The sequence below is a fragment of the Cicer arietinum genome, chromosome 2 (assembly GCF_000331145.2).
Source record: "Cicer arietinum cultivar CDC Frontier isolate Library 1 chromosome 2, Cicar.CDCFrontier_v2.0, whole genome shotgun sequence".
Taxonomy (NCBI): Eukaryota; Viridiplantae; Streptophyta; class Magnoliopsida; order Fabales; family Fabaceae; genus Cicer; species Cicer arietinum.
The window spans coordinates 43,405,927-43,430,472 of record NC_021161.2 but is presented as its reverse complement, the minus strand read 5'-3'; the positions used below and the strand labels follow the sequence as shown (position 1 = coordinate 43,430,472).

Below are 24,546 nucleotides of genomic sequence, written 5' to 3'. Positions count from 1 at the left end.
CAGACTGAAACAGAGAGAATGCAAAGCTGCTGTTGATGTGCAGAAAACGGAGAATGATTAACGTTCTTGGTTTTAACAGTTTGAACTTTCTTGAGCTTTAATAATCATTCTGGAGTTCCCGTTTTAAACGTTCTGTATTTCCTTTGTTCTTGTCTTGTCATATACCCAGATTGATCAAGTTTTCTTGACATTTGAATTTTGGAGTTCTTAAGCCGTCATGACTTTTGTCCATCTTTGAACCCTTTGATCTTTGTGATCAAATATCCTTTTTGAGTCTGGATTATTCGTACTTGTTCCTTGTCATGTACTTATTAGATATGAAAGATTTCCAAAGCAGACTTTTTATCACAGGGATAGAAAAGATTTGACCAACTTGCTGTGATGGATAATTTGGTGAAGCTGAAGATCATTCTCTGTTATGATGCATAATGATCTTGTTGTTGTCTTTTCTTGTATTTGCTTGATTCTGCTCTTAATTAAATCCACTCAAAAACACAAGTTAAATTAACATAACATTTAGAATCATAATTAACATTCTTAATTAACCTTTGTTTATTTTCATCAAAACTTTAAAATATAGAGTTTGTCTCAACACTACCTACATACAACACTGTTCAGCCCCAAGAAGTGGTTCCAGTTTTTGTATGTACTGTGGATTTTATTGGTTCAAGTTACACCGGAGATGTGGCTAGAAGCAAAAAGGATGTAAAGCTTTTGGCAGCTCGTGCTGCTATTCTTTCAATGCTGGGTATTCTTTTGATTCCTTCACTGCAAATTTACAACAGATATTTAGTTTTAAGATAGACATGCCTTTGCATTACTAATCAACTATCTAATGCAGGTAACTCTGACTCGGAAGTGCTTTGCCAAATAATCAAGTCAAAATCTAAAATGTATTGTTCATCCAAAGTAAATACTGCACATTTCTCAATGGTAATGGATCATAGAGACAAGAAAGTTGTAGATCCTGTGGGTAATGCTAATATTAATGCGATAAATGTTGTACTTCCTGAGTCTGACCCAGTTGTTTCCTCATGCCATCAACCTGAGATGCGAAAACGCAAACCAACCCCAGACGCCGCCAAGTGTCCCAATGAGTCTCAGCAGCCAGGTGTTGTACTTCCTATTAGCGATCCTTTAGGTTCGTATGATAAATATAAGGAAGTCGCAAGTCCTATCGGTAATGCTATTACTAATGAGATTCAAGTTGTACCTCTTGAGTCTGGCCCAATTACTTGCACTTGTCAACAACCTGATATGCCAAAACAAGAATCAACCCCTAAAGCCACCAAGTCTGCTGATGAGTCTCAGCAATCAGATGCCACACTTATTGCTAACGGTTTAAGTTCAAAAAAGCGGCGAATAATCCATAGGAAGGCTAACAAAAAGGCACGGTTGGAAGCTCAGTAAGTTTTTTCTCTCTCTCTCTCTATAATACTTCATTTTGTTGTATTATGTAGCAAGGATAGCGAGGAGGACAATATATAACAGTTGTTGTTATAGTGGGTGTATAATGGTTTTTGACGTAACATACCTATAATTGGATGTTGTGTTGTGAAAATTTGCAGGTTACAGTCTTTATCTGCTAACCAAGTTTTTCCTTGTACTTCCATGGCACAGTAACAATGTGTAAGTGCAGGTGGCCTAACCAAGTTTCTCTTTGTACGTCCATGGCACATTAACGATGTGTAAATGTAATAGAATTAGAATTATAAAATCACATGATCAGTATCAGGAAAATAACATAGGTGGCACCTAGTTAATGACCTCTTAGTCATAGTCACTAAGTACTTTAAGTAATGTGATTGTGTAGCATTATAACATGTTTATCTTCATGTTGTTCCTAGTCCTAGCAAATGTATTGATGTTTGTGAAATTGTGTTACTTATTAACATTGAATGTCTTCATGTTGTTCCTAGTCCTAGCAATTGTACTGATGTTCCTAGTCCTAGCAACTGTATTAATGTTTGTGAAATTGTGTTAGTGCTTATCATTTAAGTTGACAAGTTTAATAACGAGGAAGGATGAATCGAACAAACTATTGTCGTAAGTATTTTCAAGGACAATAAGTGGTGTGCCATGCTTAAATCATATAAAAAGGACATGGCTTGCGGATTATGTTCAATGTTTCTTGTCAGAAGATAGAATACATAGACGAAAACATTTCGAAAATTGGAATGATATATATAATGAAAGTTGTACAGTATTATTGTGAAGATAGAATTGATAAATTAATACATTCCGAAAATTGAAATGATACATATAATGAAAGCTAACAAGTCACCAATTTTTATACTCGCCGCATTGTTAAAAATAACCAACCACTTCTAGAGTAGCTGAAGCGTTCAAAGTTAAATGCATTGGAATAAAAAAATAAAATAAAAAAGTATACGATGCTGTTCTCAAATTCAAATAAGTATAATTTATAGGAAATTTTCACACATGAATTTGATAAATATATAGTAGTTTTTCAATGTATAAAAAAAATGTTTATGTTAAAGAAAATTAAAAAATGAATATATTATTTGTGACCGTGAAAATCAAATTATATAAATCTATAGATCATCTTGTGGTATATCTTGTTGTATTTTATGAATATAATTATTTTTATGAGTTGAATTGTGATTGTTGAATTATATATTGTCATATATCAAGTAAATTGAATCCTCGTTGCATGATGTAAGTATATGGACTAAAATTTATTTGATCAATTTTTTAATTATTAAAATTATAAGTTTTTTTTATTAAACTCAATTTTTAAGATTAAAACAAGGTCTCAAAAATCTTTAAAATCGACCAAATACACAAATTTTTTGTAGACCACATTATGATTCAAATGTCTATTATAAAAAAATTTAAGGGACTAATTTATAAAATAATTATAAAAACAACTACTATAATTATAAAATAAAATAAAAATTTCAACTTTAATTTCAACTAAATTTTAATTATAAAAAATGTAAACTAAAATTTGATCTACTGCCTCTCTCCAATATATTTTAGTAAATTTATAATTTAAAATTCTTATAAAATACAATATTATACTTTTTAGTTATGTATTAAAATTTTAAAATTTCGACCACCCTAATATTTTCGTTCAAGATCTCTGTTGTTTGACACACTATACCTTTGTTGACTTATATACACCAACAAGACTAACATCTCAATGACTATTGTTAGAAAAAAATTTGTGAAACCATAAACTTTAATACCACTTTTGAAAAATAATAGTACATATTCTCTATAAACTCAAAATGAGCACTGTGTAAGCAAAAAATAAGAGTAGAATAAAAGAACAACGCCATAATTTATTATATATGGGAAATCCTATTGAGAAAAATAATGAGACCTATTCCAATAAAATGATTTCTACTATAAAATAAGATGGCAAATGTTTTTCTCAAATTCTGAGGATCTTTCTATCAATTTCAATCTCTCATATGATATATTTAAATGGTATACAAAATTATCTCTTAATTGTCACCAACTTAACTATAATAGAAAGTCTCTATTTCTATCAACGAGGAATACAATAACTCTCTTAGGATTTGTTCACTTGGATTGTAAGATACAATATTCACAAGTTCTCCTATTTGTAGAAGAAAAACGTAGCTTCTTTCATAAATGGAGGTGAATTAATCTTTTAATTTCAATTAGCACTAAAAACTCACAATTCATTATTTTAAGTTGAATGTGTATGTCTTAAGATTCAAGAATAAATTCTAAGATTTTAAAATATTCATCCCTTTGCTATGCATTGGAACTATGTTGATCACAATATTATGTACGGCAATTGAAGAGAGAATTCCAACAAAATTAAATACATAAACTTCTTAAAGACTTTCTCTCTAAAGAAAGCATCGTGCATGACAAAAATAATATATTAAATTTGACATTATCTTAAACCAAAAAAAAAATTCTATTAAATGAACTTATTGATTCAAGTTGGATGATTAGATTTTAAGATATAAATTATTTTTAAATTAAAAAGTTAAACAACATTCTATTTCCTAAAAATTCTAACCCTTAGAATAAATTTATAATTTAAGATTTTAGCACTTAAATTAAATTTGAAACACTTTTAAACTAAACACATTAAATTTTTAAATTATATCAACAAAAATAACAAATTCATCATTTTCTTTCAATTGGTAGGTTTGAAATCATAAACCCATTATCAAAGCCATACATTTCCTGTTTAGTCAAGTTGGTTTGGGTTCGATTTAAACAACAACAAGCAAATATTTTATTTCGAATTAGATAATTGGGTTGATAAGATATAATTATACCTTTAACACTTTGTTCCCTCTTATTATGCATTGATTATTAAATAACTAGTACTTCACCAAATTCCGTATGCTTGTTTGTCCAAGTGGGGAAAAAATTTAATTTCTTTCAAGGAAGACATTAAATTTTAGTCTTGTGATTGCAGGACTTTTAAGTGGATTCATTCAAATTACTCTTATTTGAGCTAGTTTAACATATGGTGAGGCCTATAACAAATTTTAAGGTGAAGTTTCTTTAAAGTTAATTATAGTACTATATTTTATTTGTCATAAATATTCCTAACTATAATGTTTTTATGGTGTAGAGGCACTTGCCTATATCATAAAACTTCAATACTTGTTTAAATCTCTTTAGCGGCATTTGTGTTACTGCATTTTTCATGCACTAACTTATAAAACTAATTAAGTAAAATTTTAAGCTCTACAACTCTTATTTTAGTGACTTAGGGCTTTAGACTAACTCTAACTCCACTCAATTGGAGTTCAAATGTAGCTCCTAAAATTTGATAGTTTTAAGAGAAAAAAAAAAGTGACATTCTATCAAAATTTCATAAATATTTTTGGATGAGAGTAATAGTTTTTTTTGTTTTATTGTCTCATTTAAAACATTTGTATTAGAATATTAATTCTTATATATTCATACATTGGTATATAAAAAAGATATGTTAGAAACAATTTATTTTTAAATATTAGTGCGTAGATGTGTACCAAAGCATTAATCTATTTTTTTGTCTCGATAAAGATCATATTATTTAAAACATTCAATTATTTAATTATTAAAAAAGAATAAATTTTTAAATGAAATAGTTTAAACGAAAAGTAAAGTTAAAAGAAAAAATGGTTATATCAAAACTTGGTATCTTTTTATATATAGATATAAATATTTTAATTATTTAATTAAATATAGAAATATAATAATTTCAATTTACTTGTCAAAAAATAATAATTTAAATGAAGGATAAATTTGAAAAAACACACACACACCAAAACTATGTATTTTCTTTCTTTCTTTCTATAAACTATGTATTCTCCTTATATAAGTTAGTTATATATGGGAAACAATTAGGCAGTTAACACAAGACAAGGAAAAAGGAATTCATCATTTTCAACGTCAGATCTGATTTTTCCCGTGCTTCAAATTTACTTGTGTATATAATTAAAACGTAATTGTAATTTTATTCTTCTATTTTTACCGATTCATAAAATTATTGTTTTTATATTAAAAGGCGACAATTTTTATTATTTTTTCATATTTTTAAACTAAAAAAAACAATTTAACATATTTTAAATTATTTAATATATAATTTTATGATATAGAATCACCTAGATAATTTAATTATTTATATGTCATTAATTAAATTACAAAAATAAAAAATTTCCGAAGTTGAAAATTATGTCTTTAGATAATTTTATTGGTTGTAGTCATTTTACATTAACGTATCATATGTCACATAATTTAAAATATTTCATATCGTCATTTTTTAATTAAAAAATAAAAATAAAAAAATAAAACTTTCAGTTTTTAAAATAAGGTGACTGAATTAGTAAATTGACAAAAATAAAAAATTAAAATTGAATTACACTTATAATTAATCATGTTAAAATCTTTTTTGTGTATGCAAAAGATACACTTAACTGTCTTTCATGAGCATCCATAATTAATTTTGCTTAAAAAAATAAAGATAATCCTTAGAAAAGAATATCTGATCTAGGAAAGCCACAAATGAGTGTAGCACAGGAATTCATTTTGTTTTAAAAAATTCATTGAATCTGTTAGAGAGAATGTTGACTTTTTCTTTTTTGTTGGTTTTGTCATAAGTGAATTGTGATTCGTAACTGAACTATTTAAACCTACAACAATCATATTGGTTCGTTTTCTTTATTTCCCCAGTTGTTACCTACTTACAAACTAAATTTAAAAAAATTAAAGTTAGATTCAGTTTCCAATTTTTAATTTTCAAGTTTAGTTATAAATTGAGTTTCAATTTTTGTATTTTATTTTTAATTAATCACTTTCTTTACCTCGTCCAATTAAAAAATCACTAAATATAAAAAATATTATTACATAAATATTAAACTCTAAATGATGAGATATTTTTACCTAAAGATTAGAGAGTTTAAAAACAAAACCAAGATCAAGAGAATAAATAAATTGAAGTATAATGAAACTCTTGATGCAAATTATTATTTAATCTTAGACAGATCAATAATTAATCCAGACAAGTGACAGCTGCACAGAATGTTAATACATATATAATATAATATTATTATATAAACAGAATTTGTATTCACGTGCTTAAGTAGTTCTGAGGAAGCATGTGAGAAGCTCCCAAAAATAGAGAGAGCCATTAAAATGAACATAACCCAAATTGGAATCAGAGAGGGACGTGGGTTTGGCTAAGGTTCCGCCGTTCCTCACGCGTTTTTTTCTGCCAGCTAACAATCCCAATATGAATATCAATTAAACTATAACATTATCAAAATTTGTATTCACATTTTAATATTATATCTATATACTTTTTTTTATTTATTTATTGCTTATGATATCTTGGAATCAAAAGTCATAAACTAATCTAAGATATAAAAATCTCTAAAATTAATTTTTTCTTTTATCGTGATTTTAAATATTCTTGATGTAGTTAAAATTATAACTATAATACTATTCCAAACGTACCGTATTTTTAAGATCTTTTATGTTACGGCTGTAATTAATATTGCGAAGAATTTAAAATTATATATTTAATATTTTAATCTAGAAGTTATACATTAATTAGTTTCTCAAAAATATCAAAATTTATTTTAAGTGATTAACCTTTTCGATAATGGTTTTAAGTTGTGGTTGTAGTTAAATTGTGAATTTTTATTGGTAAAATGTAATGATATTACGTAGACTTGAAAATCATTAATATGTTGCGGCTACAATTTAAAAAAATATCGTCGTTACCTAGAATTTATAAATTAATTTTCCAAGATATTAAAATTCATTAAGTGATTGACCTTTAAATATTATTTCAAATACATTATTAATAGATCGAACTTTTGAAATTCTAATTGTCTGTCACAAAGATATCACGTAGTTATACTTGATAATCAATCTTAAATATTAGTTTGAGATAAGATGATTCGAATTACACAATTAATCAATAAATTATTTGTAAACAATCTCAATCAATCAATAAATTAATTGTAAACAATCTCAACTATTCATTATAAATTGGAGAGATCCATAATAGCATGTTGTACATCAAATCCATTTGTGACTATATGTACTTATAGGGACCACATAAAAATATTTTAGAATTAAGTCTTGATATATTGTTCCCCCATAGTTATGATTTCGGTTCAAAGTATTAAAAATTATTAATTATTAATCCAATCTCAAATAAAAAAGAATGAGTAGTTGGTTTGAAAGTTTAGACATCTATAAAGAGTCCTCCTTCACTAGTTGTCGTGTATATTGTTGACCTTTCCTAAACAAACCTTATAGTTGTTTTTTCTTTGTTTTTTTTTCCTCATCCTCTTTAAATGGCACTAGCCAACAAAAATATTCTTCATGCTTCAAGCCTAAGTACCAAGTTTCAAACTTTTATTTTTGATGAAGAGACTAATACTATGGAGATTAACTCTTTAATGTCTCATGGTGTCAATGATTACCAAAAATCAATGGTTGAAGATGAAGATGGTTCACAAAGTACTAATGGTCTAAGCAATGATTCAGCTTCAGCTTCAGCTACTACACATTCTCCAACTCTTTGTGGAAGTAGCACAAAAGGGTATGTTTATAACAACACAAGTTATCAACTTGATGAAGAAGAGTCTTTGATTAATTTCAAAGGCAATGAGTACTATAGCAATCTTGTCATGCAAGGTAGTGAATCTTTGCTTAGTTTTCAACAGAGCTGGATGGTGTCCAATGACAATAATTTGCAAGAATGGAATCATGTTAGTCCTAAAAGCACTACTAACTTGTGCATGGTGGAAGGTTTGAGTAACTTAGAAACTTCAAGTGGTTGCTATGGATCCATATTCAAAGAGAAGCAAAGTGGTGAAAGTTCATGTGGTTGGTTATATTCGGAACCAAATGTTCCTTGTGATGATCATAGCCTAATAAACGAGTCGGCAACACACGAATCAATATCGGTCTTCAAGAAGCGCTCATCTATGGTAATTCATCCTTAGTTTAACCAAAATTTTCTACCTTTTATAATGTTTCTGAATCAAGGTTTTGTATCAGGTCACAATTTTGTCGTGATCATTGATATATTGCACAAAATTGTGATGAAATAGAATCATGGTTTTATATTAGGTCGTAGTTATGTCGCCATCTTTAATACATTGCACATAATTGTGGTCTAATAAAATCATAAGTCTATATCATGTTGTAGTTCTGTCGCGATCTTTATATCAATATATAGTTATGTCACGATCTTTGAAAAATTGCACATGAATGCGGTCAAATGAGACTAATAAAACCTCAATTGTGGTTGTGTTGTAGTCTCGAAGACATAAAAAACCTTCAAATTATTAGAACACTTTTTATAACTAGTCCTTTTGAGAACATTATGAAATTAGAATGAAAAATTGAGATCAAATTTGTATTTCCAGGGAGAGAACATGCAACCTGCCAATGCCAAGAAGCCATGCACAATTGCAAGTAAAACAGAAAAACATAAGTCAAACCCATCAAAAGATCCTCAAAGTGTTGCTGCCAAGGTTTGCTTCAAACCCAAGTTATATTAGTTTTTGATTGCAATTTAAGCAAAACTTAAAATATGAGATTTGGTATTGATAGAATGTTTGTATTACAGAATAGAAGAGAGAGAATAAGTGAGAGGCTCAAGATCCTACAAGAACTTGTACCTAATGGTTCTAAGGTAGATTTTCAAATTAGTCTTAAAAAATTAACTTGATTTTTATTTTCTTGCATTTTGGTTAGGAAAATGATCATATCATTATAATTATATTTAATTTTAATGATGAATTTTGTAGGTTGATTTAGTTACTATGTTGGAGAAAGCAATTAGTTATGTAAAGTTTCTTCAATTGCAAGTGAAGGTGAGATTTGAGATTTTTTTTTTCTTTTAATTTGTATTTGTAATTTAAATTCATGGATTTGAATTGAAACTTTGATTGTGACATATTTGTTATCTACTTGTTGATGGTGAAGGTTTTGGCAGCTGATGAACTTTGGCCTATTCAATGTGGAAAAGCTCCTGACATTGGTCAAGTAAAACAAGCAATTGATGCCATTCTTTCATCTCAACAATGAATCCCAATAAGATTTTGAATCAAAGAAGAAAATAAATAATGTTATCATAATTCATGCACAACTTTGCAAACAAAGCAAGCTTTTATCTAAAGGGAATTTTAGAAATTCATAATACATTATAACCTTTTTTTATAATTTGTTAACTTCTAAATCAATATGTACTAGAAAAAAAAATATGAACATCTTGTGTTTTTAGTAGTATTATTCACAAAGTATCTACATGTGCAAATTGTACTTTTCTTTGTACTAAGTGATGTTGAAAAGTGTTATGATAAATATCTGACTTTAAAACAATTATATATTTAAATATAAGATTATGTTTCATTTATTAACATGGGAAAAGAGCCGATTAACAATTAAACTATAAAATTAAAAAGTATCGTGCAGTTTAACGTAATTTTGATTAAAATGTTCGTATTATTTTAGTGCATATTTTGATTTGTCAAAGAAAGTCTTGATTGTTTTAACGTAATTTTTTTAAGCAAAAATATTGTACAAAATCTACAATCAAATTAAATAATTAATATTTTCATATACAAATTTGAGATCGATATTCAAAGTCACTTACCATCTAAGTGGTTACTTTTAGAAAGAAAGTCAAAAACATATAAAATTTAATTATTAATGTGATCAACAATAAAAATAATAAGAGGGGAATAGTGTTAAAATAATGGAACGGTAACTGTGTAGTTTTGGCCTCATTTATTTATTATTCAAAAATATTTTTTGTTTTTATTTTCTAAAATATGTGTTTATTTTATTTTTATAAAATACTTTTAGAGTGAATTATTGTCATAGACAAAAGATAAAATATTAGCTACTGAATATATATTTTTAATAAATAAATAAATAAATAAATATATTTTTATTATTTTTTAAAATGTATATAATTGATCACTTCTAAATAATTTCTTACTTTCTTGTTAGCAAGAAAATTTAATATAAATTTAAATAATAAAAAATATATATTTCACAAAATAAACATATTTTTAGCGTGTCTTAAGTGCATATTTTGATTTGTCAAAAAAAAGTGAGTGTTTTGTAATTTTTTTAAACAAAAATAAAGATGAGGTCAATTAATCATTTAATACTATACTAACTCACCACCTACTATTGCCTGCTGGACGGTACAATACAGATTAATTAGGATTATAATTAATTTTGATACAAAAATAAACAAAACAAACATGTAATATGCAGATAGATAGAAAGAAGTAGCCATTATTCTTTGACAGTATTTATCTCTTTCTTTTCCTTTTTTGTGTTCATATCCAAACTTAACGATGGCTAAATCTGAAAAACTCAGACAACTTGCTGATGTACTCTTCTCCCATTCGTTATGAATAAACTCAAACTCTTCTTCTTGTTATATATAAGAAAGTCACATTCTCAAACTCACATTCTCATTCTCAAAACCAATCATGTCTTCCAAAGCCACTGAACCCACCGTCGGCACCCCAAAGCCCAAAGAACACGGCTTTACCTTTCAACATCCGGATTCGAGAAACCACGCACCAAAATGGCCGATACAGGTCATTGACACGGCGGTGGCGGTGGCCGTGATACTAGTAGTGCTAATAGTCATTTGGTTGAAGAAGAGAAGATCTGTACCGGCGGCGGAGCCTAGCAGTTGGCTGTGATGCCGGTTGAGGAAATTCTGGAGTCCGGCTTCTTCTTCTTCAGTGGATGCTGCTGGTATATACCTTTATATTCCCTCCACTATTACGTACATATCAGCAACATCCACTGAGGAAGAAGAAGCCGGACTGGACTCCAGAATTTCCTCAACCGGCATCACAGCCAACTGCACGCTAGGCTCCGCCGCCGGTACAGATCTTCTCTTCTTCAACCAAATGACTATTAGCACTACTAGTATCACAGCCACCGCCACCGCTGTGCCAATGACCCGTATCGGCCATTTTGGTGCGTGGTTTCTCGAATCCGGATGTTGAAAGGTAAAGCCGTGTTCTTTGGCGTATTGCTTTGGGGTGCCGGCGGTTGGGTTCAGTGGCTTTGGAAGATATGATTGGTTTTGAGAATGACCATTAGCACTACTTTGAGACTCATTTTGAGAATGACCGCCACCGCCGTGCCAATGACCCGTATCCGCAACCCCTGAAGCCGACAAATGTCCCAATGAGTCTCAGCAGCCAGGAGTTGTACTTCCTATTGGCGATCCTGTAGGTTTGCATCATATATATAAGGAAGTTGCAAGTCCTATCGGTAATGCTATTACTAATGAGATTCAAGTTGTACCTCTTGAGTCTGGCCCAACTACTTGCACGGTTGGAAGCTCAGTAAGTTTTCTTTCTTTCTCTATAATACTTCATTTTGTTGTATTATGTAGCGAGGAGGGCGATATATAACCGTTGTTCTTATAGTGGGTGTATAATGGTTTTTGACATAACATACCTATAATTGGATGTTGTGTTGTGAAAATTTGCAGGTTACAATCTTTATCTGCTAACCAAGTTTTTCCTTGTACTTCCATGGCACAATAACAATGTGTAAGTGCAGGTTGCTGAACCAAGTTTCTCTTTGTACGTCCATGGCACATTAACGATGTGTAAATGTAATAGAATTAGAATTATAAAATCACATGATCAGTATCAGGAAAATAACATAGGTGGCACCTAGTCAATGACCTCTTAGTATTTTAAGTAATGTGATTGCGTAGCATTATAACATGTTTATCTTCATGTGGTTCCTAGTCCTTTTGGCTTTGAATTTCTCTACTTCTTTGTATATTTCAAATGAGCAGGTTAATTTTTTTTTTAGAAGTGTGGTCTGGAATTTTTCAGTAGCAATAATGCCACATTTATTGGTTTAGTCTCAGGTTTTATATCTATATTTTCCTGTTCCTTTCAATGTATAACACAATAAACAACCTGTTGTTAAGCGGCAGTTTTTTCTCCTGAAGAAATGGTAAAATTTCCCAATTCCAATGCATGTGTATTTTCTTCTTCCGTTGGAGGTATGACAAAATAACGGCTTATTTTTCAAGAAGCAGAACTTTTTATGCAGATAAAATGATGAAATTTCCCAGAAACCTGTCGGTGATGCAGTTTTTCACTTATCTAGGAATTATGTTTAAAACTACTTATTTGGTTTTTACCGGCAGTCCATTTACTGTAAACATGTATCCTTTTTTATGTTTGCCGATCAAGTTACCACTTATCCATTGATTATGATTTGTGGATCTGTTGCTTCTATATGAATCTTGCCCGTCATATATTTCTAGGAGTCTGTTTTCCGCTGGGAAAGGGCATGTATCGTGTGCTTCATATACCAGTAGATGAAGCTGTTCTCTTGAACTCTAGGGAGAAGGCACCGTACATGATCTGCTTAGAAGTTTTGAGATGTGAAATGCCAAGGTATAATTTGGATAATATTCATTGGTATTGTGAAGAGTTAGTAGTTTGTAAAATGAGAAACACATTATTGATATTTTCCTTCTGCATGTTTTTTGATATAGTAATTTCAAGGAGACATCCAGTTCTCAGAAGCTTTCTCAAGGTGGAATTCCTTTGGCAAATGGAGATGCTTTCTTGCAAAAACCACCCCCTTGGGAATATCCGTTACGGACAGCACAAGAGGTTTACCGTAATAGCAATGATAGGATGTCCAGATCAACTGCTGAGGCAATTGACCAGGCAATGACTCATGTATCTCAGCCTAAAACAAAATTTGTTAGCTTGAATCTTTCGGTGGAAACATGATATAATGGTCAGGCAGGGAAGACTTATAGAGAGGGTGTACGTGAAGCAGTAGGAGCCGAACATGACAGTGATCTGGAATGGGTACAAATAGTGTTGACAGCTGATCCTGGGGTTAGATTGGAAGATATTGAGGATCAAGCACCACCTCGGAAGAAGGAACATCGTCGTGTTCCAAGTACAGTGGCAATAGAAGAAGTAAAGGTAATAAAGTACACTGTTTCAATGCATATGCATTCATATCTGGTTGTTGGTACAATAGAGGCTTGATAGATCTTTTGATATGTGGCTAACTAATAGAATGGACGAATATATGAATACTGGTATTAATACACTGCTCTGAGGATTAACTTCCTGCAAATGCGGTTATACTTATACAAAGATAAGAAATACAAACTGCTGCTCACAGGAAAGTTACAAACTAATCAATCTTCTAGGAATTAGAGAGCTTAGTCTCTCCCAAGCCTAAAACCAACATAAAAAACTGAATGGCAAGCCTACTGCCATGCTTATTCTATTTAATTAAATTAGATTGGACCTTGTGTATTGGGATTGCACCTCACATGCACATTCTTGATAAGAGGTTTACTAACAATGCTTTATGAACATTGCACCTTTAAATGTACTGGTTAACTTCTCAGATGTTTCATGCAAGATTTGTAATGTTATACCCTTTATGAGCATGCAGCAATTTAGAATATAATTTCTTTTGTGGCGATCTTATTACTGGTAAATGGAAGATTTAAAATATATTGTGTCATGGATCATATAATGTGATAGCATATACAATAAGAAGAACATAGGATAACGATATTACCCAATAGTGTGTTGTAGCAAAAAACCTTCAACACCATGACATTTAATTTAATAATATAAGCCAATGTTGGTACGATTTGGGGTTATATCGAGTTGCATATTTATCTCTCATGCTTTTGTTGGCACTTACCAGTTAACGTTGAAATTTACTTTTGTTCATTATGGTTACAATAAGGAAACAAATAATCACTGCTGAATGAATAAACTTATTGGACAAAATAACTACTGTGCTCTTATTTTCCCCTTCATTGTAATAATATATAAAAATGGTTTCTTAAATTGAATCTTATTTTTATTGTCAACACTTGAACATTTGGTAGGCTGCCGCAGCAAAAGGGGAAGCGCCTCTCGGACTCCCTTTGAAAGGTGTTGGCCAAGACTCATCAGATGCACAACCGATGGTAAGACGTAATTACTAAAGTTTGTTTTTACTTGGCCTTAAGATTGCAGAGTTGTAGTATGACATGATTCCTCCTAACAGGCTAATGGAATTACTCCTAAGGCCAGTGATGCTTTGTCTGGTGAACTTTGGGATGCAAAGAAAGAAAGGGTACGCAAGGATTCGATATATGGGAAGTTACCTGGTTGGGACTTGCGATCGGTAAGCATGTATTTTTAAGCACAAGAAATGTCTTTATATGTAGTTAGTTACCTGTTTTGGAAATTCAATAATTTATGAACTCAATGATATATACATAAAAATGGTACTCCCTCCTGTCCTTTCTATAAAAGACAATCGGGTCAACAAAAATTGATGTATTTGATCTATAATATTGACCTAACTGTCTTTAATAAAAAGAACTGGAAGTAGTATTGTTTATGAATTCACATATGGTATTTATGCAGTATCTAGAAAAAAGCAGTTTCTTGTGTCAAAAGCTCCACTATCATGTCGTTTTTTTTTATATCATTATTAATGACTCAATAAAGAACGGTTGGCATATGTTCTATATTAGCTATTTGTTGTTTCTGTTTCAAAATATGTGCTTCGTATCCTAGCAACTATATTGATGTTCCTAGTCCTAGCAACTGTATTAATGTTTGTGAAATTGTGTTAGTGCTTATCATTTAAGTTGACAAGTTTAATAACGAGGAAGGATGAATCGAACAAACTATTGTCGTAAGTATTTTCAAGGACAATAAGTGGTGTGCCATGCTTAAATCATATAAAAAGGACATGGCTTGCGGATTATGTTCAATGTTTCTTGTCAGAAGATAGAATAGATAGACAAAAACATCCCAAAAATTGGAATGATATATATAATGAAAGCTGTACAGTATTATTGTGAAGACAGAATTGATAAATGAATACATTCCGAAAATTGAAATGATACATATAATGAAAGCTAACAAGTCACCAATTTTTATACTCGCCGCATTGTTAAAAATAACCAACCACTCCTAGAGTAGCTGAAGCGTTCAAAGTTCAATGCACTGGAATAAAAAATGTTGTTCTCAAATTCAAATAAGTATAATTTATAGGAAATTTTCACACATGAATTTGATAAATACATAGAAGTAGTTCAATGTGTAAATGTAATAGAATTAGAATTACAAAATCACATGATCAGTATCAGCATGTGGATGGGAAAATAACATTGGTGGCACCTAGTCAATGACCTATTAGTCATAGTCACTAAGCAATTTGTTAAGTAATGTGATTGCGTAGCATTATAACATGTTTATCTTCATGTTGTTCCTAAGGAAGTGAGATAAAAGATATTAAGAGGAAGACAAAATTTTGATCATTAACAGAATTAGTTATTCAAATATGTTTTTTATTAACTAATTCAAATTGTTTTAACAGCTTAAAGTTTTAGATTTTTTTCAACTTTATACTAACGTTGACGATGACAGTAGTTTTAACAACTACTACTTATCTAAACAATGTTTGTGAATTTCAATTACTACATATTTGAGTTTCAATTACTAATAATAAATAACACATGAAGCAAATTTAAGGTAACAATAAACAAGATTTTATAGGAAACAAGCAGCACCTATGAACAATGATATAAATATAAAGTTTTATTTAAATTTAAAAGTCTTATAATATGACCTAACCATCACAATTACCACCAGGTCCTCCAAATTGGAGAGCCGCAGGTCCAATCTCATTTCCTTGATTATCATAGAATTTAGCATTATAACATTGAGGTTTGTCAGTGAATCTTTGTATCAAAAATTTGTCTGGTGAAAAGTTTTTTCTAGAGTTATTCTGATATGTAATATATCTAAAATAACTCGCATGATCAAATATATCATCAGGAAAGTATCCTGAACCCATTGGAGGACCAGGAGCGCCCGAAGTAGTTGTTGCTCTACCACCCCACCCGACTTGATCAGCAGATGTCATGTTGGAGAATAAAGATGCTGGAAAATATCCAAGATTTTCATTTTCACTTGTCACCCACCAATCTTTTGTTATAGGATCCTAGATACATTTGTGAACCATATTACATACAAATTCACTGATGATATTTTCTTGAAAATTTTTGTTTGCAAAAATAATTAAATAAGTTTAATGTAATTTTTTTCTCTTATTGTAGAAATTTCAAGGCATAGAGATAACCTGAATAATGGATATTGCGATCTCAAACATTTCTCCACCATAGATAGATGTTTTGGCAAAAGGTGCACCTAAGTAATAACTTTTGCTTGTTTGAACAAAACCAGAACATAATAAATTGTAGCATCCGGTATTCTTGAAATTATCTGACTGTCATTGTTGAACACATTATGTAAAATATTGAAGAAAATAAAGTAATATTATCATCATTAATCTTAAATGAATAATAATATGAAAATTGATGATTTATTCTCCTAAACCAAGAAATTATTTTATTGAAAAAGTTATGTTTTGAGGTTTACAAACTCTAAATTGTTAGAAAAAAATTCAAAAACGAGATTAAAAACAATTCCTACCGTCCATAGTGCATAGAGATGAGTTTCATCATCGTCGTATAACTCTGGTGCCACCTAATATCAATTTATGAAATATCATCCATAAATAATTGTGTACAAAAAGTATATATGAAAATATACAATCAATAAAATGAAACTTACATGCCATCCAATGCCGATAAAATTAGTGTTATCTATAGCTCCATTTCGAACCCACATAACAGAGGAACTTGATTGATCATTTTCAACTTTTACATTATAAACGCTATTGGTTCCACTAACTCCAAAATAAGAAAAATATGTAGGATCTACTGTTCTTAGAGAAATAGATGCAACCTATACATAAAATAAATTGATTTATAATTACTCTATAGTTAAAAATAATAAAAAGTGAAAGCATTTAAAATTGATAAGAATAAAAGAAAATTTACATGATTATTTGGATTCCCGTCAAATATAAGATTATTAAAAAATGATTTGCCACGGATGAGATCTTCTTTAGTTGTCCTTCTAATAGGAACGGTTTCTATTGGACATTGGTCCTTTGCAAGCCCAAATGTGGCCTTAGTTGATGAAATCTTTACACTGTGATTTTGAATTTCATTTTGAAAACTGGGTTTTCTCTAATGTTAACAAAACAAAAACAAAAATTAATATTGAAAGAAATTAAAAGTTTATTCATATTTCTTGTCATTAAATTGAGCGCGAACCTGCAATTTATGATTAATTAGCAAAGGATGATCAAAGGCCGGTTGCTTATTAATATCAATACAATCAACAATGTATCCAAATTTTGTCTATAGATACCAAAATCAAATAAAAAAATTAGTAAGAACATGTTCAACAAAAAGAAAGCATAATCAAACAAGGAGAAGAATACATAGACATAAAAATTATGAAATACATGAATACTATTGACAGGAGACTTATTGATAATTTTTAACTGTTTCTCTATTTCCAAATCATCTTTCACTATATCATCAAATCGATGGCAAGTGATGCTAGACACCAAACACAAGAAAAAGAACAATATATGGATCATATTTTTAGAATATATTTTATAAAACAAAATGACTTAATGATAAATCATAGTTTAGTGTTGTCTCTTTTTATAGTTATGATGCAAGAGAAATAGCTATAATATTTGCACCAAATTTTGGTTAAATTATTAAGGTCATAAATATGAAAGAATTTTTTTATTTTGACTGTCTATTTTTAATTATGTTAACAATTAATTCCTTGGATTCATTTAAATAGCATTTACAAGCACAATCATCTATCATAAAATGTAATTTGAATTGCTGAAATGGAAATTTGAGGCGTTCAGATTGTATAAGCAATGAATTGTTTTAGTGTGCATTAAAATATTTGAATAAAAATTGTTCCTTTCCCCATTTAACATATCAACAAAAAGAAATCAAATTCGTGAAAAATTACAAATTACAAAATTTATCAAAAATAATAAATTCAAATTTTAAATCATGTTTATATGTTTCATAATCAAATTATTCAATATAATTAATATATGTCTATATATATATATATATATATATAGTTGTCCAAATACAATGGTCACCTGACACTACTTTTTATATGAATATATTATAAGAATAAATTATCCTCATAATAAATAAGATAGGATATATTATAAGAATAAGTTATAATTTTATCCAAATTCAGTGTTTGATGAACTAATATAATATAATAAGTTAATATATGTCTATATATATATATTGAATAATAAGTTAATTCAAATCACGTTTATATGTTTCATAATCAAATTATTCAATATAATTAATATATGTCTATAAATATATATAGTTGTCCTAATACAATGACCCAAATTTCAAATCATGTTTATATGTTTCATAATTAAATTATTCAATATAATTAATATATGTCTATAAATATATATAGTTGTCCAAATACAATGACCACTAATAAGGTCAAAACTCACACTACTTTTTATACGAATACATTATAAAAATAAATTATATGCGTAATAAATAAAATAAGAGACATAATAATAATAATAATAAATTATTATTTTATTTGAATTTAGTGTTTGATGAACTAATATAATATAATAAGTCAATTCAAAATTTTATTTTATTCAGTCTCTTTAGTTGAAGTTTTTATTCTTAATATGAATTGGGTTAGAAAGTGATTAATGTTAGTAATATGTAGGGGATGAGAATAGGTGAGATCAAATTTTAAAAAAACTGAGTTTGACTTACAATTAATTTTTTAGGTATGAGTCTGACCAACGACTTACCATAGACTTTATTTTAATCTGACCTGACCTTTTTTAAGCATGAGCGTGATCTATATAGATTAATAGACTTTAAAAAAAGTCTTAGTCTAATTTTTTTATTAAACAGATCAAGTATTAAAAAAAGTCTTAGTCTAATCTTTATCTCCTTTTTAAGAATTAAAATAAATAAAAAAATTAATACTAAATATTAAATAAGTTTAAATCATTTTAATTAAATAAAATGGCCATACAACTATAAGTATAATAGGCATATAAATATTCTAATCAAATAATTCTAATTAGATGAAATATGCATACATATATTGTTTGTTAACGTGAGGGGTAGGAAAAAGCAGGAAAAGTAACTATCAATCATGTAGCAGGATAGTAATTCAGTGTTAGAAACAACTGTCAATCACAAGTTCAACAAAAATATAGGATAGGCAATATTTATGAAGTCAAACAAAAAAATGTTAGTATGAAAAGCAGAACACGGGATCACAATGCAAATTTATCAAAAAAAAACACAAAAGATGGATCTCAAAACAAACACTACTCACAACAACAAAACTTATATCTCTCAAATAATCAAACTTTTAACTTCTGTAACATAGTTTTTTTTTTTTTTTTTGTTAAAAAAAACAAAGCAAACATGAATAAAGGGAGAAAATACATATCTTTCTAAATATCAATCACGGTGAAGACATAGACGGTGGTGCACGGTGGAAGTTGGAACGACAATGATGCCCTTTGTTTCTTTCTCTTCTCTTTCTTTTTATGTGTTTTTTATATCAGTATTAATATTATATCCCTCCTCCTTCTTTCGAAATTTGATAGGGTGTATTTATAGAGTTTTTTATCTGTTTAGTTGCTTTCTTGCTTGCCTTTGTCCTTCTCCATCAATATCCTGTTTGATGTTTCGTTTTTTTGCTCATCATCTGCATTTTTCTGCACCTTTGATGCCTTCATCATTTTAGATTATTTGTTTTGATTTGTTCATTGTTGAGCTTTTATTTGTCTTTTAGTTTTTTTTTTTAAACTCAAAAATTTGTCTCTTTGTTCTGCACAATGTGTACCAAGACTGATTTAAAAAATTGTGTTTTTATGTTTCTCAAATTAGTTAAAACATGAATAGATGTACCAATAAGCATGACTTGTGCATCAATGGCAGTCATCATCAACATAGCAGGGTTTGGCAGTGAATAAAGTCAACATAGCAAGACTTGATCTGATTAAATATATCATCAGGAAAGTATCCTGAACCCATTGGAGGACCAGGAGCGCCCGAAGTAGTTGTTGCTCTACCGCCCCACCCTACTTGATCAGCAGATGTCATGTTGGAGAATAAAGATGCTGGAAAATATCTAAGATTTTCATTTTCACTTGTCATCCACCAATCTTTTGTTATAGGATCCTAGATACATTTGTGAACCATATTACATACAAATTCACTGATGATATTTTCTTAAAAATTTTTGTTTGCAAAAATAATTAAATAAGTTTAATATAATTTTTGTTCTCTTATTGTAGAAATTTCAAGGCATAGAGATAACCTGAATAATAGATATTGCGATCTCAAACATTTCTCCACCGTAGATAGATGTTTTGGCAAAAGGTGCACCTAAGTAATAACTTTTGCTTGTTTGAACAAATCCAGAACATAATAAATTGTAGCATCCGGTATTTTTGAAATTATCTGACTGTCATTGTTGAACACATTAAGTAAAATATTGAAGAAAATAAAGTAATGTTATCATCATTAATCTTAAATGAATAATAATATGAAAATTGATGATTTATTCTCCTAAACCAAAAAATTATTTTATTGAAAAAGTTATGTTTTGAGGTTTACAAACTCTAAATTGTTAGAAAAAAAATTCAAAAATGAGATTAAAAACAATTTCTAGCATCCATAGTGCATAGAGATGAGTTTCATCATCACCGTATAACTCTGGTGCCACCTAATATCAATTCATGAAATATCATCCATAAATAATTGTGTACAAAAAGTATATATGAAAATATACAATAAATAAAATGAAACTTACATGTCATCCAATGCAGATAAAATTAGTGTTATCTATAACTCCATTTCGAACCCACATAACAGAGGAACTTGATTGATCATTTTCAACTTTTACATTATAAATGCTATTTGTTCCACTAACTCCAAAATAAGAAAAATATGTAGGATTTACTGTTCTTAGAGAAATAGATGCAACCTATACATAAAATAAATTGATTTATAATTACTCTATAGTTAAAAATAATAAAAAGTGAAAGCATTTAAAATTGATAAGAATAAAAGAAAATTTACATGATTATTCGGATTCCCATCAAATATAAGATTATTAAAAAATGATTTGCCACGGATGAGATCTTCTTTAGTTGTCCTTTTAATAGGAACGGTTTCTATTGGACATTGGTCCTTTGCAAGCCCAAATGTGGCATTAGTTGATGAAATCATTACACTGTCATTTTGAATTTCATTTTGAAAATTGGGTTTTCTCTAAAGTTAACAAAACAAAAAAATAAAAATTAATATTGAAAGAAATTAAAAGTTTATTCATATTTCTTGTCATTAAATTGAGCGCGAACCTGCAATTTATGATTAATTAACAAAGGATGATCAAAGGCTGGTTGCTTATTAATATCAATACAATCAACAATGTATCCAAATTTTGTCTATAGATACCAAAATCAAATAAAAAAAATTAGTAAGAACATGTTCAACAAAAAGAAAGCATAATCAAACAACGAGAAGAATACAAAGACATAAAAATATGAAATACATGAATATTATTGACAGGAGACCTATTGATAATTTTTAACTATTTCTCTATTTCCAAATCATCTTTCACTATATCATCAAATCGATGGCAAGTGATGCTAGACACCAAACACAAGAAAAATAACAATATATGGATCATATTTTTAGAATATATTTTATAAAACAAAATGACTTAATGATAAACCATAGTTTAGTGTTGTCTCTTTTTATAGTTATGATGCAAGAGAAATAGCTATAATATTTGCACCAAATTTTGGTTAAATTATTAAGGTCATAAATATGAAAGAATTTTTTTATTTTGACTGTCTATTTTTAATTATGTTAACAATTAATTCCTTGGATTCATTTAAATAGCATTTACAAGCACAATCATCTATCATAAAATGTAATTTGAATTGCTGAAATGGAAATTTGAGGCGTTCAGATTGTATAAGCAATGAATTGTTTTAGTGTGCATTAAAATATTTGAATAAAAATTGTTCCTTTCCCCATTTAACATATCAACAAAAAGAAATCAAATTCGTGAAAAATAATAAATTACAAATTACAAAATTTATCAAAAATAATAAATTCAAATTTTAAATCATGTTTATATGTTTCATAATCAAATTATCCAATATAATTAATATATATATATATATATATAGTTGTCCAAATACAATGGTCACCTGACACTACTTTTTATATGAATATATTATAAGATAAAATTATCCTCGTAATAAATAAGATAGGATATATTATAAGAATAAGTTATAATTTTATCCAAATTCAGTGTTTGATGAACTAATATAATATAATAAGTTAATTCAAAATTTTATCTTATCGAGTCTTTTTAGTTGAAACTTTTATTCTTAATATGAATTGGGTTATAAACCATTAAAATATGGTAACAACAATAATTTACTCAATTACTTGTATAAAATTGAAATATAATTAAATATAAATATAAATCAATTTATAAAATATAACCTAAAATATAAAAATGTAAATCTAATCAAGTATAAATATAAAAATAACTAATAGAATTCGATATTAAACTTAAAAATAAAGTATTAATAATTAATTTAAAAAATGTTTATGACTTTATCGTAAGGGTAGTTTTGTCTTGTTATATAATTTAATAAATTAGTATTCAAAATTATAAAAATATGAAAACTAATTAAAATTTTAAAATAAATATAATTTTGTTTACAAAGGTAATTAAACATATAAAATATATCATATCTTTATTTTCATTCTAATATATAAAATAGAATTATTTAGTTACTCATATATTTTTTTTAAATTGAGCTATTTATTTAGTAGTGTCAAAGGATATTTTTAAATAGAAAATTATTTTATTACGTATTTAATATTTTAGTATTTTTTGTTAATAATTTAATAATATTTAAAAAAAATATATGTTTAGTTAAATTGTTTTTAGTTTTAAAATATAATAAGTTAATTTAATAATATTTGAAAAAAATATGTTTTTGCTTTTAAACATTTAAAAAAACATTTTTTAATAATATGTCTTTAAAAATATTTTTTAAGTTTTATAATAATATTTATAAAAAAAATATATATGATTTTGTTTGCAATTTTGTTGCTTTCGGAAAAGTGTTTGAAAGTGATTAATGTTAGTAATATGTAGGGGATGAGAATAGGTGAGATCAAATTTTTAAAAAACTGAGTTTGACTTACAATTAATTTTGTAGGTATGAGTCTGACCAACGACTTACCATAGACTTTATTTTAATCTGACCTGACCTTTTTTAAGCATGAGCGTGATCTATATAGATTAATAGACTTTAAAAAAAGTCTTAGTCTAATTTTTTTATTAAACAGATCAAATATGTAACACCTCAAATTTTATAATATAGTATTTTATTAGTGAAATATAATTTTAAATAATTAATTTGGTATTATAATTATTTTAGAATATATATCAATAAACTTTGTAACTTATTTTTGTTATATAGTTGTTTTTTATGATGTGCTAGTTTGATACATATTATATTAAATATGTGATATAAATAATAAATATTTTATTTTATTATTTTAAATATTTTTCTAAAAATAATAGTATTTTAGTAATATTTTAAAGAATAAGATTTTTTGTAATTTTACGCGTATAAATGCGTACCCTATTAATGTAGTATTTTTCAGTGTGTTTGACTAGTATGTATATTTCAACTATTTATAACTATTTTTTATTTTTAGTTATTTATTTTAGAAATAGTTATCTTGAGAGAGTAATAATATTGTGTTTAATGTCCTTTATTTTTATATACTTGTTATGACATTGTGATTTTATATATATTTAATATGATTTAGTAATTAATATAAAGTATTGATGTTATATTTATTTATTTTATAATGTCAAATATTCTCTAAAGATGGTAGTATATTAATGCCAATATTTGAAAAAATATTATAGTAATAATTATAGTTATTATTTTAAATATAAGAATTTTAGTTATTAATGTATTTTAAAAGAGTAATTACTTTTTATAAAACATTAGTTTTGA

The 24,546-nt window shown here is 28.0% G+C and overlaps 4 protein-coding genes across 11 annotated transcripts in view; 3 read left to right on the top strand and 1 right to left on the bottom strand.

Annotated features, from left to right (window-relative positions):
* Positions 1–1,928, top strand: part of LOC140919453 (uncharacterized) — an 8,115-nt gene extending 6,187 nt beyond the window's left edge. The window contains exons 2-4 of the mRNA XM_073365471.1: positions 581–748; positions 842–1,406; positions 1,569–1,928. Of these exons, the coding sequence (XP_073221572.1) occupies positions 581–748; positions 842–1,406; positions 1,569–1,623 (788 nt within the window). The 3' untranslated portion in view covers positions 1,624–1,928. The remainder of the gene's footprint in view (positions 1–580; positions 749–841; positions 1,407–1,568) is intronic.
* Positions 1,929–7,738: 5,810 nt separating this feature from the next.
* LOC101489889 (putative transcription factor bHLH086) lies at positions 7,739–9,770 on the top strand. The gene is made up of 5 exons (XM_012713073.3): positions 7,739–8,450; positions 8,892–8,999; positions 9,095–9,160; positions 9,276–9,341; positions 9,454–9,770. Exons 1-5 carry the CDS (start codon positions 7,812–7,814, stop codon positions 9,553–9,555), a joined length of 981 nt encoding a protein of 326 aa, XP_012568527.1. The 5' UTR covers positions 7,739–7,811; the 3' UTR covers positions 9,556–9,770.
* Positions 9,771–11,386: 1,616 nt separating this feature from the next.
* Positions 11,387–16,782, top strand: LOC101489572 (phosphatidylinositol 4-kinase beta 1-like). 8 transcript variants are annotated; one of them, XM_073365305.1, is made up of 6 exons: positions 11,387–12,929; positions 13,031–13,475; positions 14,408–14,488; positions 14,569–14,688; positions 16,170–16,244; positions 16,356–16,630. In XM_073365305.1, exons 1-2 carry the CDS (start codon positions 12,769–12,771, stop codon positions 13,272–13,274), a joined length of 405 nt encoding a protein of 134 aa, XP_073221406.1. In that variant the 5' UTR covers positions 11,387–12,768; the 3' UTR covers positions 13,275–13,475; positions 14,408–14,488; positions 14,569–14,688; positions 16,170–16,244; positions 16,356–16,630. The 8 variants fall into 8 exon arrangements, with proteins under 8 accessions (XP_073221406.1, XP_073221407.1, XP_073221405.1 ...); XM_073365307.1 differs by lacking the exons at positions 16,170–16,244; positions 16,356–16,630 and having other exon boundaries at positions 11,393–11,852; positions 12,002–12,062; positions 12,797–12,929; positions 14,569–15,046; XM_073365306.1 differs by lacking the exons at positions 16,170–16,244; positions 16,356–16,630 and adding an exon at positions 16,637–16,782.
* LOC113785462 (protein neprosin-like) lies at positions 16,147–17,521 on the bottom strand (the record flags this gene model as incomplete). Its single annotated transcript, XM_027331938.2, has 5 exons — positions 16,147–16,521; positions 16,660–16,806; positions 17,013–17,066; positions 17,154–17,327; positions 17,423–17,521. Coding segments are annotated over 5 exons (849 nt in total), but the record flags the coding sequence as incomplete, so codon positions are not given.
* Positions 17,522–24,546: the final 7,025 nt, after the last annotated feature.